Here is a 19,665-nt window from a genome sequence, read left to right as displayed (position 1 = left end):
GTTAAGTGTGGGTGCTGACATAATAGCAGCTTAGCGCAATATACAAGCCAGTACCATCACAAAAACAGTCATTCGAAGAAACAACTGAGTAAATAAAGCAAACGAATGTTCACTTTAAATTTTGATTTATTCGAAACATTTGCAAATACATTTCAAACAATTTCTAAAAAGCGTACATTAAAATTTTCTTCATGACAAGGCTACAATAAGGACTGACCCAATTTTTAAGGGCACTTCACATTGTTAGTCACATCAAAACCAGGGACTTGAGTTTTACTGGGTACAAGAAATTTACAAGCGAATGCCTTCTTCTTCGGTGGTTCAGTAACACAAAAGGACGTTTTAGTGGGTCAGACCTTCTTTGGAGTAAATGCTCTTATCTTTGGAGGCCCTGTGACTATGAAGGCTGCCTTAATAGGACACACCTTCCGTTCAGTAAAGGCCCTCTTCTTCGGTGGGCCTGTAACGATAAATGCTGTTTTGATCGGAAATGGTCCTGTTTTTAAGGGCATTACTTTCATAAGGCCAACACTAAGAGATGCTCTCAAACGACAATATTCTGCAAACATAGAGGTGGTTGCCAAACATTCCTTATTGGAGGGCTCATCATGTATATCCAACTTCTCATTAGAGGGCTCATCAGGCCATTGTACAGTACTTTCTGCTGAGTCTGGTGGTGGCTCAGATTCTCTTTCCAACTTCTCGTTATAGGGCTCATCAGGCCATTGTGCAGTACTTTCTACTGAGTCTGGTGGCGGCTCAGAATCTCTTTCCAACTTCTCGTTATAGGCCTCATCAGGCCATTGTGCAGTACTTTCTACTGAGTCTGATGGCGGCTCAGAAACTCTTTCCAACTTCTCGTTATAGGGCTCATCAGGCCATTGTGCAGTACTTTCTACTGAATCTGGTGGCGGCTCAGAATCTCTTTCCAACTTCTCGTTATAGGGCTCATCAGGCCATTGTGCAGTACTTTCTACTGAGTCTGGTGTCGGCTCAGAATCTCTTTCCAACTTCTCATTATAGGGCTCATCAGGCCATTGTGCAGTACTTTCTACTGAGTCTGGTGGCGGCTCAGAAACTCTTTCCAAATTCTCGTTATAGGGCTCATCAGGCCGTTGTGCAGTACTTTCTACTGCGTCTGGTGGCGGCTCAGAATCTCTTTCCAACTTCTCGTTATAGGGCTCATCAGGCCATTGTGCAGTACTTTCTACTGAATCTGGTGGCGGCTCAGAATCTCTTTCCAACATCTCGTGATAGGGCTCATCAGGCCATTGTGCAGTACTTTCTACTGAATCTGGTGGCGGCTCAGAATCTCTTTCCAACTTCTCGTTATAGGGCTCATCAGGCCATTGTGCAGTACTTTCTACTGCGTCTGGTGGCGGCTCAGAATCTCTTTCCAACTTCTCGTTATAGGGCTCATCAGGCCATTGTGCAGTACTTTCTACTGAGTCTGGTGGCGGCTCAGAATCTCTTTCCAACTTCTCGTTATGGGGCTCATCAGGCCACTGTGCAGTACTTTCTACTGAGTCTGGTGGCGGCTCAGAATCTCTTTCCAAATTCTCGTTATGGGGCTCATCAGGCCATTGTGCAGTACTTTCTACTGAGTCTGGTCGCGGCTCAGAATGTCTTTCCAACTTCTCGTTATAGGGCTCATCAGGCCATTGTGCAGTACTTTCTACTGAGTCTGGTGGCGGCTCAGAATCTCTTTCCAACTTCTCGTTATAGGGCTCATCAGGCCATTGTGCAGTACTTTCTACTGAGTCTGGTGGCGGCTCAGAATCTCTTTCCAACTTCTCGTTATACGGCTCATCAGGCCTTTGTGCAGTACTTTCTACTGAGTCTGGTGGCGGCTCAGAATCTCTTTCCAACTTCTCGTTATAGGGCTCATCAGGCCATTGTGCAGTACTTTCTACTGAGTCTGGTGGCGGCTCAGAATCTCTTTCCAACTTCTCGTTATAGGGCTCATCAGGCCACTGTGCAGTACTTTCTACTGAATCTGGTGGCGGCTCAGAATCTCTTTCCAACTTCTCGTTATGGGGCTCATCAGGCCACTGTGCAGTACTTTCTACTGAATCTGGTGGCGGCTCAGAATCTCTTTCCAACTTCTCGTTATAGGGCTCATCAGGCCATTGTGCAGTACTTTCTACTGCGTCTGGTGGCGGCTCAGAATCTCTTTCCAACTTCTCGTTATAGGGCTCATCAGGCCATTGTGCAGTACTTTCTACTGCGTCTGGTGTCGGCTCAGAATCTCTTTCCAACTTCTCGTTATAGGGCTCATCAGGCCATTGTGCAGTACTTTCTACTGAGTCTGGTGGCGGCTCAGAATCTCTTTCCAACTTCTCGTTATAGGGCTCATCAGGCCATTGTGCAGTACTTTCTACTGAGTCTGGTGGCGGCTCAGAATCTCTTTCCAACTTCTCGTTATGGGGCTCATCAGGCCACTGTGCAGTACTTTCTACTGAATCTGGTGGCGGCTCAGAATCTCTTTCCAACTTCTCGTTATAGGGCTCATCAGGCCATTGTGCAGTACTTTCTACTGCGTCTGGTGGCGGCTCAGAATCTCTTTCCAACTTCTCGTTATAGGGCTCATCAGGCCATTGTGCAGTACTTTCTACTGAGTCTGGTGGCGGCTCAGAATCTCTTTCCAACTTCTCGTTATAGGGCTCATCAGGCCATTGTGCAGTACTTTCTACTGAGTCTGGTGGCGGCTCAGAATCTCTTTCCAACTTCTCGTTATACGGCTCATCAGGCCTTTGTGCAGTACTTTCTACTGAGTCTGGTGGCGGCTCAGAATCTCTTTCCAACTTCTCGTTATAGGGCTCATCAGGCCATTGTGCAGTACTTTCTACTGAGTCTGGTGGCGGCTCAGAATCTCTTTCCAACTTCTCGTTATGGGGCTCATCAGGCCACTGTGCAGTACTTTCTACTGAATCTGGTGGCGGCTCAGAATCTCTTTCCAACTTCTCGTTATAGGGCTCATCAGGCCACTGTGCAGTACTTTCTACTGAGTCTGGTCGCGGCTCAGAATCTCTTTCCAACTTCTCGTTATAGGGCTCATCAGGCCATTGTGCAGTACTTTCTACTGAGTCTGGTGGCGGCTCAGAATCTCTTTCCAACTTCTCGTTATACGGCTCATTAGGCCATTGTGCAGTACTTTCTACTGAGTCTGGTGGCGGCTCAGAATCTCTTTCCAACTTCTCGTCATAGGGCTCATCAGGCCATTGTGCAGTACTTTCTACTGAGTCTGGTGGCGGCTCAGAATCTCTTTCCAACTTCTCGTTATAGGGCTCATCAGGCCATTGTGCAGTACTTTCTACTGAGTCAGGTGGTGGCTCAGCATAACTCTCTAATTCCTCATCCGCTGGCTCATCATGCCAGTCTGCAAGAGATGCCACTGAGGGTGCTGGTGGTCTAGCATCCATCTCTAACTGCATATCGGCGGGCTCAGATAGGGATTCGGCAGTAGTCGTGGGTTCTGATGCTGGAGGCACGGCAATTGTCTCGAGCTGATCTGTTTTCTCATATAGTCTTCTTCTGTGAGCGGGATGGTGTTGGCGAGTCCACTCCTGTTGGCAGAATACAGAAAGCTCGGTAAGAGACATGGAACACAAAATCATATATGTGTATTCAATGTACATAACTAGAATAATTCTGTAACTATCAGTTTGTTGCTTTTAACTATGGTAGAAGGAGAACAATTTTAAAAATAATTGATGTCTGATTATTAATGTTCGTTTGGCGCAGCTGTAATATGCGGGACCTTTTTGTGTGTACTTATTTGCGTTTAATGTTTCAGTACGAATTTTTCAGTTGCGTGTGAGTTCAGGTAATAATGGAGATGACGGCAAACGCGATGCAAAATATAATTCCGATTTACGTGTATATTTAATACTGTTTATCCCAGCAGTTAAAGATGTGTCCACTTTTTATGTAATGGTCATGTATACGTACAAGTTACGGTTATGTGGGCAAGTTCAGTATATTAAATCTATTGACCCTCACAGCTCGCACTTGTTATGGGCCGATACCTGCTTGAATGGTTCACCGGCGTTGCATCTGATTTTGTGGTGTAACTAGCTCGGCATTTTTACGAGGGAAACGCTCGTCGTCTTCTGGGACACCACCTAAATATTCAGTGGCTACTTAGTAATACTGTGACTTTACAAATACCATCCGACACCATACTTGGGAGCCTTTCTACCAGCGGTAACGTTGTTTGTATCGATTGTGGTTGTTCTCGTGAAGCATATGAAATAACTTGGGAGGCACTTGCCCTCTGAAAAGTAGTGCACGCTATTCCAATGAAGTCCAACTATTACAAAGAAGAAGCTGCAGTGGTTTGTGACATACAGTAACGAGACCACCTATTGTTTGTTGGACCCAAACACATTCGAAGGAGACAGCGTGAATCCAATGGGCATTGACAGGATACCGGAAAAGGCAAACTCAAAGGGCGTTCCTACTTGTAAACGGATATGCACGGAAGTAAATAGAACACAGAAACGACAGAGAAAAATTGCACTTGAAGTGAGTTTTGTAACTCCCTGAGAAAAGACATACTGGTTAGCGCCGCATTAAGTTAAAAAAAGTTCTCGGAAGAGGGAAATTGTTTTCTACTGGAAGCAGAGTAACCATCCGCTGAAAAGACTTCCACCACCAACTGTTAGTGATAAGCCTTGGTCTTCGTCAGACTATTCCACCACCAGCTCTAAGTAACAAACATAGGACTTTTAGAGAGGACTGTAAAGATGATAATGATTTACAGTGTAAGGGCATTATTATGCTGTTATATCAGTCACTAACAGTTCATCAGGCAAAGCCAATAAACACTAACCGATAATCTAAAACTACTCTCCATCTTCCTCAACTAGTTCTCTTAAAATTTAACTACGTATTATTGGTGCAGGAGAAACCTGAAACATGGAAACCTCAAATTACTACATCTTTACCTAAGCAAGGATTAAATCATTACCCCGAAACAGAGCAAAACAGCTGTATAAGCCACTAAGTGTGCAACAGGAATTCCACTATTAAACGCTGGGCAGAGTGAGCGAATGGGTGGAAAGAGTTTATTGAAGGCCTCTACGAGGGATAGAAATGGATGTTGAGATGATAGACGTAGGGGTCTAGGAATGGCACTTATCAGAGTTTCGACGCACATACGGTCAAATAAATCTATAGACGTCGACTGCATATCTACATTTCTAAAATCATGAGTGAAAGTGAAAACCAAACGACTTTTCAAGTTCGATTGAAGGATTTTTTAGTCTACAAACTACACAAAATTCCGAAGGGTTATAAGAGCGAGAACTACCGAAAAATCGACTGACAAGTATAACACACCGAAGAATGGAAAAGAAAGCTTTGATTGAGGAAAGGTGCTGCGAATACATAGAAAGAAAGATCCCATATCACTTAGCTACAATATAGCAGGTCAGCAACTGGAAGCAGGTAATTCCATAAATTATCTGGGAGTACGCATTAGGAGTGATTTAAAATGGAGTGAACATATAAAGTTGATCGTCGGTAAAGCAGATGCTAGACTGAGAGTCATTGGAAGAATCCTAAGGAAATGCAATCCGAAAACAAAGGAAGTAGGTTACAGTAGGCTTGTTCGCCCACTGCTTGAATACTGCTCAGCAGTGTGGGATGCGTACCAGATAGGGTTGATAGAAGAGGTAGAGAAGATCCAATGGAGAGCAGCGTGCTTCGTTACAGGGTCATTTAGCAATCGCGAAACCGTTACGGAGATGATAGATAAACACCGGTGGAAGATGCTGCAGGAGAGACGCTCAGTAGCTCGGTACGGGCTTTTGTTAAAGTTTCGAGAACATACCTTCACCGAGGGGTCAAGTAGTATATTGCTCCCTCCTACATATATCTCGCGAAGAGACCATGAGGATAAAATCAGAGAGATTAGAGCCCACACAGAGGCATACCGACAATTCTTCTTTCCACGAACAATACGAGACTGGAATAGAAGGGAGAACCGGTAGAGATACTCAAGGTACGCTCCGCCACACACCGTCAGGTGGCTTGCGGAGTATGGATGTTGATGTAGGAAAAGGCACCAGAGAGGCACCTCTGACGTCGCTCATTATTGTAGAAGCAAGACTGCAAAAAGAGTTCCACGATGTAAAATAGTGGAATATGTTTCAGTTTCTCAGTCTTTCGCCCATACTATTCAGTCTGCCCATCAGCGAAATGATGACGAAAGTAAATGAAAGGATCATGTGTGGATTTAAATTCAGGATGGAAGGATGTCAGTGAAAAGATTCAGTGGTGGCACTGCTGTCATCAGTAAAAGTGAAGGGAAATGTTACACTGGGCTGTTATATTGAATCAGAAAACAGTGTTGCACAAAGTAGCAATTATACGAGAGACGGTTCCTGAATATAGTATGGCGGTATTCTTTTGGTGAGCTCAGTGGTAGAGCCATTTGGGTGTGTTAATGAAGAAAGTATTTTTCGCTGCACTGGGTGATATAATTGATCAATGATTGTCAGATCAGAGCAATTTCTGATCCTGTTATTGTGGGAGGCGTGTTTTTGAACAGTACTGCGTATTCAAGGATCACACAGGTAATGTGTTTGCTTTCAGCACGTTCAGCAGTGGATGTGACGTTTTTATGTACTCCGGTGAAAGTTTTTCATTTGGTGTTTTCAGCCAGAAGACCGTTTTGAGGCATCTGACCACAGTTGTCTATACTCAACAGCTAGCTCCTTTATTTGTGTACGACTACTGCAAGCTACACCTATTTGAACCACCTCACCGTCGTGACGCTTTGGAATCAAAGTGACGATTGCTTGATACCACATGAAGTGTCCAGTTAAAAGATATCTCTTTTAGTAAGTTGTGCCATAAATCTCATTTCTGTCCAGTTCGTTTCAGTACCTCCTCAGCAATTATCGAATCTATCCAGTTGTGTAAGGCAGGTAAAAAATGAGCTGACAAAACATATCCCATGTTTCATTACTGCTTCGGGATGCAGAGTATTAGACATTTACGAGAGTCAGCTTAAGATATGTGCTGTACGCCACTCACCAGATCATCACGTAAAAGCCCAGTGCACTCTCCAGCTGCCGCCTGCGAATGCAGATGTTCGACCCACTGCATCTGTACAAAAAGGAAAGAAAAAATTTTTGTAGTTAACGTATGTACCCACAGGAACACTACAGACTACATCTATAGCTGAAAACATTTAACACCAACATAAAATAGACTGGAAAGTGCTACAGAATCGATCCTGATGTCGAACCAATTAAATTTGAAGTGAGGAGGGCCCTAGTGTGATGACTGACTTTTCCAGTGCATACAGCTTATTGAGTATGAGTACTTCAAGGCTAGTAAATACAGATGTAGGAATAAATACTTGACATGAAGGTAATTCACCGGCCATATCACATAGTTAAATAGAGAGCTGTGTAAAGTTAAAGAAAGCGGCCATCAGCAATAATCCAAAACTCAGTCGAAGTAAGTATCTTGGTGTTAGTGGGTACAGTGTCGCAATCTCCCACATAGCAATGAAAAAGTAGAGACAAGATCAATAGCGAAGAAAACAGGAAAAGCGACGCTTGGAAATAACCACATTCAGAACAAAGAATGGACAGCCTTATAGGTCAATATAGAAATTTGATTCCTGAACATCTTAAGGCAGAAAAAGACAGGTTTGAGGACAGCGGAAAGAGATCTTTATATTGTTGTTGTGGTCTTCAGTCCTGAGACTGGTTTGATGCAGCTCTCCATGCTACTCTATCCTGTGCAAGCTTCTTCATCTCCCAGTACCTACTGCAGCCTACGTCCTTCTGAATCTGCTTAGTGTATTCATCTCTTGGTCTCCCTCTACGATTTTTGCCCTCCAAGCTGCCCTCCAGTACTAAATTGGTGATCCCTTGATGCCTCAGAACATGTCCTACCAACCGATCCCTTCTTCTAGTCAATTGGTGCCACAGACTCCTCTTCTCCCCAATTCTATTCATTACTTCCTCATTAGTTATGTGATGTACCCATCTAATCTTCAGCATTCTTCTGTAGCACCACATTTCGAAAGCTTCTATTCTCTTCTTGTCCAAACTATATATCGTCCATATTTCACTTCCATACATGGCTACACTCCATACAAATACTTTCGAAACGACTTCCTGACACTTAAATCTATACTCGGTGTTAACAAATTTCTCTTCTTCAGAAACGGTTTCCTTGCCATTGCCAGTCTACATTTTATATCCTCTCTACTTCGACCATCATCAGTTATTTTGCTCCTCAAATAGCAGAACTCCTTCACTACTTTAAGTGTCTCATTTTATTGTCTTATTCCCTCAGTATCACCCGACTTAATTCGACTACATTCCATTATCCTCGTTTTGCTTTTGTTGATGTTCATCTAAATTTTCGTAAGTGAGTGACGTCCGTTAGTGAGCACATGGTGTGTGTGTGTGTGTGTGTGTGTGTGTGTGTGTGTGTGTGTGCTACTGCTGTGTTGTACGTCGTCAGGAAACGGAGTGGTGCTCACCTTCGGAGCTTTGGTGACCTGCTCCAACTCGACCAGCCGTCGATGCCCCTGCATCGTCTTCCTTCGGCCGAAACAAGGACAGCACGCTGTCCAGTATCTCCTCCAACCCATCTGCAGCAGAGAAGAGCCTGTTCCACAAGCTGCCGAATGGTTTACGGTATAGTAATTGCTGCACTGTGCTGCACTGTAGAATCTTTCCTGTTGTCACCATACTGTGAAATAGATGGCGTGTTCAGCACCGCAAAAAAACAATTTGTGGCAATATCGAGTAGTTCCAAAAGAAGGGAAAGTTTTCAGATAGAGAAGTAGTTTTAGCAGTTGTTAAACGGCTCTGGTATTGTCACGTAGAAACCACAGTCAAGTTCTTAAGTTAGGTTGGTCAATGAAGTACTATATTTAGACTTGAAACACGTTAGTTACTAAACTAGCTCCCAGCCAGAACAGAACTGCCTTCCTGAACGAAGATTGCAGATATAGACACTGACGGAGAAAAATCGCAACTTCAAAAAATAATTAACGTAGAATATTGAAATTTAGGGAATATATTTGCCTAGGTCACATATTTAAGTGCTCAGTATTGCAAGATCTCAGGGTAAATTAAAGTGCAAGGTGGCCATCGCAAATGTGAAATTCTGATACATTAATAATCGGTGTAGCCGCCAGAATGTTGATTGCAAGGATGCAAAGGTGCGTGCGTTGCGCTCTACAGGTGCCGGATGGCTGTTTGTTTGACAGAATTCGGTGCCTATTTCACTTGTTCGGATAACACAGGGACAGTTAATGCTGGTTATAGATGACGTCCCATTGCGACGTAACGCTCTCTTTCGCACATCGACGGCGGTTCTGCAACATAAATTGTTCACCTACCTCGAAACTGCTGCAGATTCGCAAACGTAACTCCTGACTGCAGCTACTTAAGGGGGTAGGACGTCAAACGGGGCGACTTGGATCAGGAGAGGTATCACCATCACCAGGAAGGATTCAAGATTCACACTCGTTGCAGTGGAAGATCGAAAACATAACAAAATAAATTTTTTTAAGTGTGAAATTTCATCATTCTTTCACTTACTAATGGCTGCGTTTGTTGCTATAGGTACACTTTTCTTCATACGTTAGAGAGATTCTTCGATTAATTCTGCACAGCACACAAACCATGCTTACAGGTGTATGAAACTCTAGAATTTATTTAATTTATGAAATAACGAATGAGCTGTTATATTTTAAACTTCATGTTTAGAAAAAAACACAAATTTTCTAGTTAATTACCTCAATTTTTACCACAGTTTTTAATAGATTTGTAAAATTATATAGTTGCGTACACCTTTGAGTATGGTTTGCATGCTGTGGAAAATTCATCGAAGAATCTCTCTTACTTATGAAGAAAAGTGTATCTATAGCAACAAATGCTGCCATTAGTAAGAGAGAAAAAAGATGAACTTTTACGTATAAAAAAATTTATTTTGTTATGTTTTCGAACTTCCACTGCTATGAGTGTTTATTCTGAATCTTTCCTGGTCATGCTGACAAAGTTTTATGAATTTATTTGTAAAAGTATAGACAGTGGAAATTAAAATGTCCTGTGACGCTTCTCCTCCTCCAAGTCGGCCCGTTTGACATCCTACCCCCCTTAAGAGATCTCAGGAAAGCAATGTTGAAGAAACTGGGATTTCGTAACTACACGTCGACGGCCGCTATAAGTACAAAAAGCTGAATATAGTCTTGTGAACTCTAAAGAATAAATCGGAAACGGGTTGCTGTTAAAATTTCTAAGTTCAAAGGTCCTTTTAAACTTCCATTAAGATTTTTTTATTGCCATTAAGCAAGATCATCAGCCCAATGTGTTCAAATCATTGAAGTTACTGTTCACAGTCCTCGTCGCACTCAAACAGCCAGAACTTTTCCTATCCAATTCCGAAATCATTTACGAGAGTAACACAGGCAATAAACTGCTATTTACTTTTGCACTCGGCACTCAGTGGTTGTCTTTAAATAAAGTTCTAGCTCGTCATAAATACTCAGTAAAAAAAAAATTTACTTTCAACCGCCACACTTTTAGTTCAAAGTTTACACACGCCATTTTCTCCAGAACAAAATATCTCTCGACTCTTAAAATTTCACAAATAGTTCATGGTAAACACCAGCTACATATATCACTGTACCGAAACGCGGAAGTCACAATATCACTTCATTTTGCACATAGTGCGTTCGGACACTTTCAGCATGCCCAGCTCCTTCGAAAATTAGTCCACCACTCCCTTCTTCTCTCTGCCTCTACAAGCACCTCTATCTCATACGTTAGGTGGCAAACCGTATCCCTTCTTATTGGCTGTACAGAATTACGGCCAATCAGAGCTGACTTTCAGGGCGCGGCTCGCGCCAAAATCTAGAGAGAACCAACCACTGCTCTCAGCTCATTGACGTCATTAAAATAAACAACTCAAAACTCCCTTGTTAAACAAATGAAATTAAATAAACTTTAAGCTGCACTTAACGTCCAGGAATTTAACTATATAATCGCGAACGTTCTGGCTGTCTCTTACATATCCAAACACGCCTGGACATCCGCCATCCACTAGCACGGGAACCACTGGTGGATTCGCTCTCACGACACAAAGCTGGAACACTTGCAAGTTCCTGTAGAGAATTACAAACTGAAAATTTAATATTGGCGAATGTCCCACATACACTCACACAAATACTCTCTTTCACACCCGCCCTAACACAAAACATAAATATCTACTTGAAATTCTTGAAGCTATTACTAGAGCAAAATTACGAAAGGTTTTCTAAAATGAGAACTTTCCAAATTTGAATCTAAGCACTAAAGGTGTTCATATCTTTTCAAATAGTCACAGTTAGTGATTTTGAAACATCCCCTTAGAAAAATTAATGAATTACTATGCTGAGAAACCTCTTACGTTATTTGATTTTTAAACAGCTGAGCAGAACTGAACGTACTCAGACACTTCTCTCTTTACTTATTCTCATCAACACTAAAATGTCACACAATATTTTTAGTGCAACGCAATCTGACTTTCAATAGTCCCTACAAAAGAATGGCCCTGACTAACATTAACCTATACCTTTCATGAATCACTTACCTCAAAAAATCTTCGTTACTCGAACTACTGCAATACAGCGAGCGCCAATGCTGCCAGCTAAATAAAAGATTCTAACTACTAAAGGCACTGACTACTGATGGGCATGGTTAACAAATGAAAGATTTTGATAGAGAACAAACAATGTATTTACCTTAATAATATTCAAAAGTCATCACACACACACACACACATCATTTCATGAAACACAGTATTACAAATTTACTCTTTCCGGTGGAAACATGTCCAGATCGTCCGCTCTCAAAATTCTGCCCTCTCTCTCCCCACATCCACCACTGCTGGCGGCTCACATCCAACTGCCCAACACTACAATAGCGAATAATTCAACAATACAAACCAGCCACAGGCTGAACACAGCACAGTTAGTGTTTTCATACAGAGCGCTACGTGGCGTTACCAATATAAAAACCTAAATAGCGTACTAACAATTTAGTTTTTTAAATGTCGGATAATTACGTTTTTTTAATGACTTTTTTTTGTAACTTGCAAATTATGACCGTTATTGACTTCAGATTTTGACAGATTGTTCCTTTACACAACAGAAGGCTATGTACCTAATATGAAGTTTGTCGGACTATTTCTAGACCAGTTATTAATTTTAATAGTTCCAGAGAATGTAACTACACTGTTAAGCGCTCTCCGCCACTTTCAGACGCTGCAGTCACGCCTTATGGTCACGAAGCACGTCTGCAGGACACAGGTCGCACGTTGCAGATGGTATAAGATTCTGACTGCTTACGCTGGAGCCCACATACATTGATACAAGAAAGCTCTAATAGACAAATTGGAGACACAATAGGTCGAGAGAGTGAGTGGGCACTGTATAGCATGTTGGGTTACAACAGCCGTAAGTGAGCGAGCAGCATCATGTTGGAAAACTCCCCCTGGGATACTGTTCACGAATGGCAGCGCAACAGGTCGAAACTACACATTGACGCACAAATTCTGCAGTAAGGGTGTATGGGATAACCACACGAGTGCACCTGCTGTGACACGAAATTGCATTCCAAACCGTAGCTCCAGGTGTAGGTCCCGTGTGTCCAGCACGATGACTGGTTGGTCGCTTGTCCTCAACTGGCCTTCTCCTAATCAACACACGGCCATCACCGGCACACAATCAGAACCGGCTAACACAATGAACACTCTCTTGACACCACTGAAGTCCCAAATGCCAGTGTAAGGGCTGTAAGACGTCGTGGTCTCCTGACCTTCATTGCTTACATATTCCGCCCTCACAATCATATTCTCCACATCAAGACGCTTCATTCAAACCCAAACTCGATAAGATAAAGTCAATGTTGTATGAATTCATGTAAATGATGCGCAAATAACAAGTGCGCACTGGGGTTGAGATACTCGAAGCTGGCATACACACACACACATTCAAGACACAACAGTCACAAAAGCTTTTAGTTTGGGAGAGGCAAACAGCGCACGTCAGGAGGCTGGTCCCTTCCGAGGTTTCACAGGGGGCTACCTACATCAGCCGGTGGCCGCCCGTGAAGCGTACAGCGTTTGCCCGAGTGAAAGGAAGAACGACCCCGTGTTCGGATTAAAAGCAAATTCCGCTACACTGTGTGGGAGCGCCCAGCCTACACATTCTTTACTAACATAGCACACAGTTTCAGAGGTTTTTCACAAGGAGACAGCAAACGCCAAACGCCGATGCTACAGATTTCCGGAATGGTCGTCTTAAACGAAACGACATTCTCCCATTTTAGAAGAGCCATGCTGATTGGCGGACGATATTCATGACGCCTTGAGCTGAAGGAGTAATGGAAGAGACTGACACGTCTGGCGTGGAGAGGCGCCGTTCTGTTGCCGCTCCAGAAGAGAGAACACGTAACGAGAGCGTGCGCTCTCGTACGTGTACTGAAAAGAGCGAGGAACAAGTCTCTCCTCAGTACTTCACTGGGAAAGCACCTCTGTCGAGAGCGAATTGGAGTGTGACTCTATACTGAGCCCTTGCGATTAAGTGTAGTTCACTGTGTTGGCTGCCATACTTATTGTGCAGTGTGAACAGACAGAGTTATTGTTAAACGCCTGTGAGCGAATTTTTGAGTGGCATCGCGGTGGACTGGTTATCTGACCGGTGTACCACGCCAATAGTTAGACTAGGGGCGAAAATGAGTCCTTGACCTCATCAAGGCGTAGGGAGAGTTTGATTGGTGAAGGTCAATCCAGATAGAACGAGAGTTATCTTATTTGTCAGCAGCGAGCGGCGCAGAGAGCAGACATTGCAGCTTACGGTATTGTGCGCTACAGCTCTTGCGAGCCCCATATTTCCTCCACAACAGTACACTTCACTGCATTTCACATGTGACTGCATCGACCGTACCTAGCAACATTCTAACGGTTGATTATTCAAGTTGAGTAGGCGCGGCTCTCAGCGATTCTGCCAACTCAAAAACAATCTTAAACTTTGTATAGAAATTTCATTAGCGAATCCTATCCTTAAGAGGTAGTTTCACATTCCGAAAAGAAACCGGAAATAAGTGCCATTGTGATTTCTCAGAATTTTTGCAAAATAAATAATAATATTCGTTAGTTTCATGTTTTTCTCATACTAACTAGCACTACTCCAGTACCCAAGTATCCCACTAGTTACATAAGAAATTATGTGAATTTTTGTCATTTCCTTACAGCGGGCGACTGCAGAAGATATTTATCGCTGAAAGTTTTTCAGGCATTTCTCTTTAGAACGTTAGCAGCGACTGTCTGACTTCTGTAGTAGTGTGGGAGTGGAAATTGCATCTTGCAGGAGCCACAGGGTAAAGGGTACATCTCAGATTAATACGTTTCGCAGAATGACAGTGAACACAGAGCAAACCTGAACTGCATCCTCATACTGGCTCTACCAGCGCCACTCTTAGGCGACTGGTGCGAAATCTGAAGAGACATCATCTTTCAGAAGTAGCAACACGCCTGCCAACTTTCGTTCATGTCGGACAACACCTTCATAGTAGTGTGAATTTTTTTCCATTAGTATACAGGGTGGTCAACTGATAGTGACCGGGCCAAATTTGTAATAATAAGCATCAAACGAAAAAACTACAAATAACGAAACTCGTCTAGCTTGAACGGGGAAACCGGATAGCGCTGTGGTTGGCCCGCTAGATGGTGCTGCCATAGGTCAAACGGTTGTCAACTGCGTTTTGTTTGAATAGATACCCCCATTTTTATTACATAATTTGTGTAGCACGTAAAGAAATATGAATGTTTAAGTTGGACCACTTTTTTCGCTTTGTGATAGATGGCGCTATAATTCTCACAAACGTATGGCTCACAATTTTAGACGAACAGTTGGTAACACGTAGCTCTTTTAAATTAAAATACAGAAGTACGTTTGAACATTTCATTTCGGTTGTTCCAATGTGATACGTGTACCTTTGTGAACATATCATTTCTGAGACCGCACGGTGTTACAGATTACCTGTAAATATCACATTAATGCAATGAATGCTCAAAATGATGCCCGTCAACCTCAATGCATTTGGCAATACGTGTAACGACATTCCTCTCAACAGGGAATAGTTCGCCTTCCGTAATGTTCGCACATGCATTGAAAATGCACTGACGCATGTTGTCATGCGTTGTCGATGGATCACTATAGCAAATATCCTTCAACTTTCCCCACTGAAAGAAACCCGGGGACGTCAGATCCAGAGAACGTGTGGGCTTTGACGACTAATCCACCTGTCATGAAATATGCTGTTCAATACCGCTTCAACCGCAAGTGAGTTATGTGCCGGACATCCATCACGTTACAAGTACATCGCCATTCTGTCATCCAGTGAAACATCTTCTAGTAACATCGTTAGAACATTACGTAGGAAATCAGCATACATTGCACCATTCAGATTGCCATCGATAAAATGGGGGCTAATTATCCTTCCTCCCATAATGCCACATTATACATGAACCCGCCAAGGTCGCTAATGTTCCACTTGTCGCAGCCATCGTGAATTTTCCGCTGCCCAATAGTGCATATTACGCAGTTTACGTTACCGCTGTTGGTGAATGGCGCTTCGTCGCTAAATAGAACGCGTGCAAAAAGTCTGTCATCGTCCCGTAATTTCCCCTTGTGCCCAGTGGCAGTACTGTACACGACGTCCAAAGCCGTCGCCATGCAATCCCTGGTGCATAGAAATATGGTACGGGTGCAACCGACGTTTTTGAGATTACCGATTCTCGCACAATTTGTCTGCTACTGATATGCGTATTACCCGCGACAGCATCTAAAACACCTGCTTGGGAATCATCATTTGGTTGACGTTTCACATGTGGCTGAACACTCCCTGTTTCCTTAAATAACGTAACTATCCGTTGAACAGTCCGACAACTTCTATAATGTCGTCCAGGATACCGAGCAGCATACATAGCGAACGCCTGTTGGCCATTTTGGTCACAATAGCCATACATCAACACGATATCGACCTTTTCCGCAATTGGTAAACGGTCCATTTTAGCACGGCTAATGCGTCACGAAGGAAATACCGTGCGCACTTGCAGAATGTTTCGTGATACCACGTACTTATACGTTTGTGACTATTGCAGCGCCATCTATCACAAAGCGAAAAAGGTGGTCCAACTAAAACATTCATATTTCTTTACGTACTACACGAATATGTAATAATAATGGCGGTTCCTATTTAAAAAACGCAGTTGATATCCGTCTGACCTATGGCAGCGCCATCTAGCGCGCCAACCATAGAGCCATTTGGTTTTCCCCTTCAAGCTAGACGAGTTTCGTTGTTTGTAGTTTTATCGTTTGACGCTTATCTCGTGAAATATTTGGCCCGGTCACTCTCAATGGACCACCCTAAACATCTCAACTTAAAAGATAGATCTTTATACTAGAAGCCATAAACTGATACAGATACATAATGCCAAAAGTCGGTACCAGTATACAAAGGGAAAAATCGAGAAAACTGCCGAAAGGTGGTATCGAAAACAACAGTTCAGCTTCAGCTATATAGCTCGTTCTAGTATTCCGATATAATCACAGAAACCCAAAGGCTATATGAATACGTAAAACCATAAATCGGTGTGGCTACGGAAACGCGGTATCAAAAATTTCACTTCTACATCTACATCTACATCCATCTACGCGGTATCAAAAATTTCACTTCAACTATATAGCTCAAGTGAAAATTCTGGTTCCAATGTAAGAAACTCAAATCAAAGAAATTAATTATACCTGATATGTCTTTGGTAGCAATGTAACACAGAGGTAAAAAAAACTCAGAAACTTGAACCACAGTATTAAAGTAATGACCGTGACAAAGACCTCCAATTACGAAATTTAAGAATCGTAAGTTAGACATAAAATATTCTGTAACAAAAACAATATGTTCTAATTTTGCCATGTAACCGAGACCTAGGCTCATGAACAGAAATAAAGTTACGCGGTAGAGAAAAGCCTGCACGCATATTAAAGTAATGCAGTTTGACAGAAGATTTAAGAAACTGAAAGAAGAGAAAAAACCGAAACAAAATCCCAGCATCTTTTGACGGCCCTATAACAGATTTCACAGCCAAATGAAATCTCTCAATAATATTTGTGTAGGCCCCAATCTTATAATCTTTAAATTCCCAGTTGTCGTTCACAATAGGGTGGCCATAACCTTTCCCGCCCAACACCGTTAAAATGCACACGCATCTAACGCTATAGCAGTTGCTTCTGCGACCTCCGGAAATACATCAAAGGAATCACCACAGCCGCCGACCTTAACTTACGTCTCTCACCTTCTCCTCACCAGAACATGATTCGTCAGTTTCAGCTATCACCTCATGGCCCCTTATAGGTCCACTATATTTAATATACTGACCACGTAGTGCTCAACAGAAAGAAAAGCAACCTATTAGTGTTCGTTCACAAGCACTGCTTTCATGCATACCATGAGAGAGTTGCCCAGGAAGTAATGCACCGCATGTTTTTCTTCGATAAATCTTTATTGAACATAATGAGAATTACACACACGAAAGAATGGTGTTTTATCTAGATACCCTATTTTTCCACGTAATATTCCTCCCGTTCTATGGCCTTCCACCAGCGCGAAACAATGGCGTGTGTGCCCTGTCGGTACTAATCCTTGTCCTGGTGGTAAAGCCAGTCCTTCACTGTGTGGATCTCCTCCTCATCGTCCTCAAAATGTCTTCCATGAATGGCATCCTTTAAAGGCCCAAAAAAGTGGAAGTGAGAGGGGAATAGGTCAGGGCTGTAGGGTGAATGGAGTAACATTGTGCAACCCTGTTTTGTGATGTGTTCAGACTTCTGTGGGTCCGAGTGTTATCGTGTTGCAGCAAAGTATCTGCTTGGTTGCTGTGGCGTCGAAGTCACCGGAGACGCGTCTTGAGTTTTTTTTATGTGTTGACTTACGATTCTGAATTAATGGTACATCTCTTGGCATTACATCAATGAGAATCGCACCTTGCCAGTCTCAGAACACTGCTATCACGACCTTGCCGGCGGAAGCAGTTGTCTTGAATTTGTTCTTCTGCGGGTTGTGGAAATAGGGCCATTCTCCCGACTGTCGTTTTGTTTCGGGCTCAGAATGGTTGCCTCAGGTTTCATCACCTGTCACAAATCGGGACAAGAACGCCTCCCACTCAGCTTCAAATCGTTGCAACAAATCAAGACAAATGTTTTTTTTCTGTTCGATTTGTTATCCACCGGTAGACACCGCGAGGCCCATCTTAAGTACACTTTTGAATATCCAAGAGTGCGGATAACTGCATCCACATTTTCTTTGCTGATTGACAGATGCAACCCCAACTGCAGAGTCGTACTGCGCCTGTCTTCGCAAATGATAACATCAGCTCGCTGCAACGGTTCATGTGTGACAGCCGTGGATGGTGTCCCTGACCGCTGAAAATCGCGGAGCTCCGCCGAAGCGCATTCTGACGACCTCACCCTCCTTACTCAGCGACTAACCGTATTTCTGTCGACAGCAGATGTTCCAAAGGCTATGCAAAAGCATTTGTGAATGTTCCCCGCATTTTCTTTCTCTGTAGTGAGAAATTCAATGACGGCATGTTGTTTATGACGTACGTTACCTACAGGCGCCATTTGAAACTCTCCTGAAACTACGGTATCTGTCGGAAGTAACGGAGACTTCGCGCTTTCACTCAGGAGACTGAAAATAATAAATACATAACTTTTCACATTCGTAGCGTTGTTTGCGGCTGAGGAAAAAAATGGCACATTACTTTCTGGGCAACCCTCGCATATCACAGAGAACTCGTAACAAAAATATTAACGTCAATATAACAAAGACGCCGAGTCTCCAACTCAGAAAGCTGGTACTTCGCCCGGTTCACCACAACAAATTAAGGCGGTGACACATCCACATTTAGCCACTGGATCACCGCTGAGACGAAACGTCCGGAAAACTCATTTCCTGTTTTGGAATGGGGAGGGGATAGGAACCTGTCTTTGGATACTGCTTTCTTTTCTTCTTCGATTTCAACAAACTGAATCTTGTTCTGGTTCCTTACTCTTACTTAGAGTAAGTCCTGTCTTACTTTGCCTCTTTCCATAAGCAACCGTCTCTATTTGTGGACGCCTTCTCATTTCCATTCACCTTCAAAACGTTTTCACACGACTCCCGAGACTGCTCTACCCCCGTGTGTCGTAAGACGTTGACAACTACGACAAAGTAATTGGAGTGCAAATAGATTAAGGTGCTTCAGAAATTTTCGGCGGAATAGGCAGGCGTGAGGCGGAATGCGCATAGAAGGTGACGCGTTAAACACTTGGTAAGTCAAGCGTTTGAGTAGCAGACGCGCGGACCCAACAACCTACACTATTTACGATTACAGTTGAACGTTGTCTCACATATAATAACGTATTATGTCCTTAGGAAAGTTAAATAGTGAAACTTATGAGCCACTGTAGGTGTACTCATAGTTTGAGGAAGTGTAAGGTGTGAAATGAGGAAGAGTGTAGGGTGACATCTGGGTGCAGTCGAGTGAAGGAACTTCTTCGAACCGATGTGAGGGAAAGAATTGGAGAGAAGCTGAGGAGGCGCT

The 19,665-nt window shown here is 43.1% G+C and overlaps 1 protein-coding gene across 1 annotated transcript; it reads right to left on the bottom strand.

The window, feature by feature from the left end:
- Positions 1–350: 350 nt before the first annotated feature.
- Positions 351–3,434, bottom strand: LOC126295171 (uncharacterized). The gene has a single exon (XM_049987503.1). It carries the CDS (start codon positions 3,432–3,434, stop codon positions 351–353), a length of 3,084 nt encoding a protein of 1,027 aa, XP_049843460.1.
- Between the last annotated feature and the right edge of the window lie 16,231 nt (positions 3,435–19,665).

Source organism: Schistocerca gregaria, chromosome 1 (assembly GCF_023897955.1).
Source record: "Schistocerca gregaria isolate iqSchGreg1 chromosome 1, iqSchGreg1.2, whole genome shotgun sequence".
Lineage (NCBI taxonomy): Eukaryota > Metazoa > Arthropoda > Insecta > Orthoptera > Acrididae > Schistocerca > Schistocerca gregaria.
This window is presented reverse-complemented; position numbering and strand designations above follow the sequence as displayed.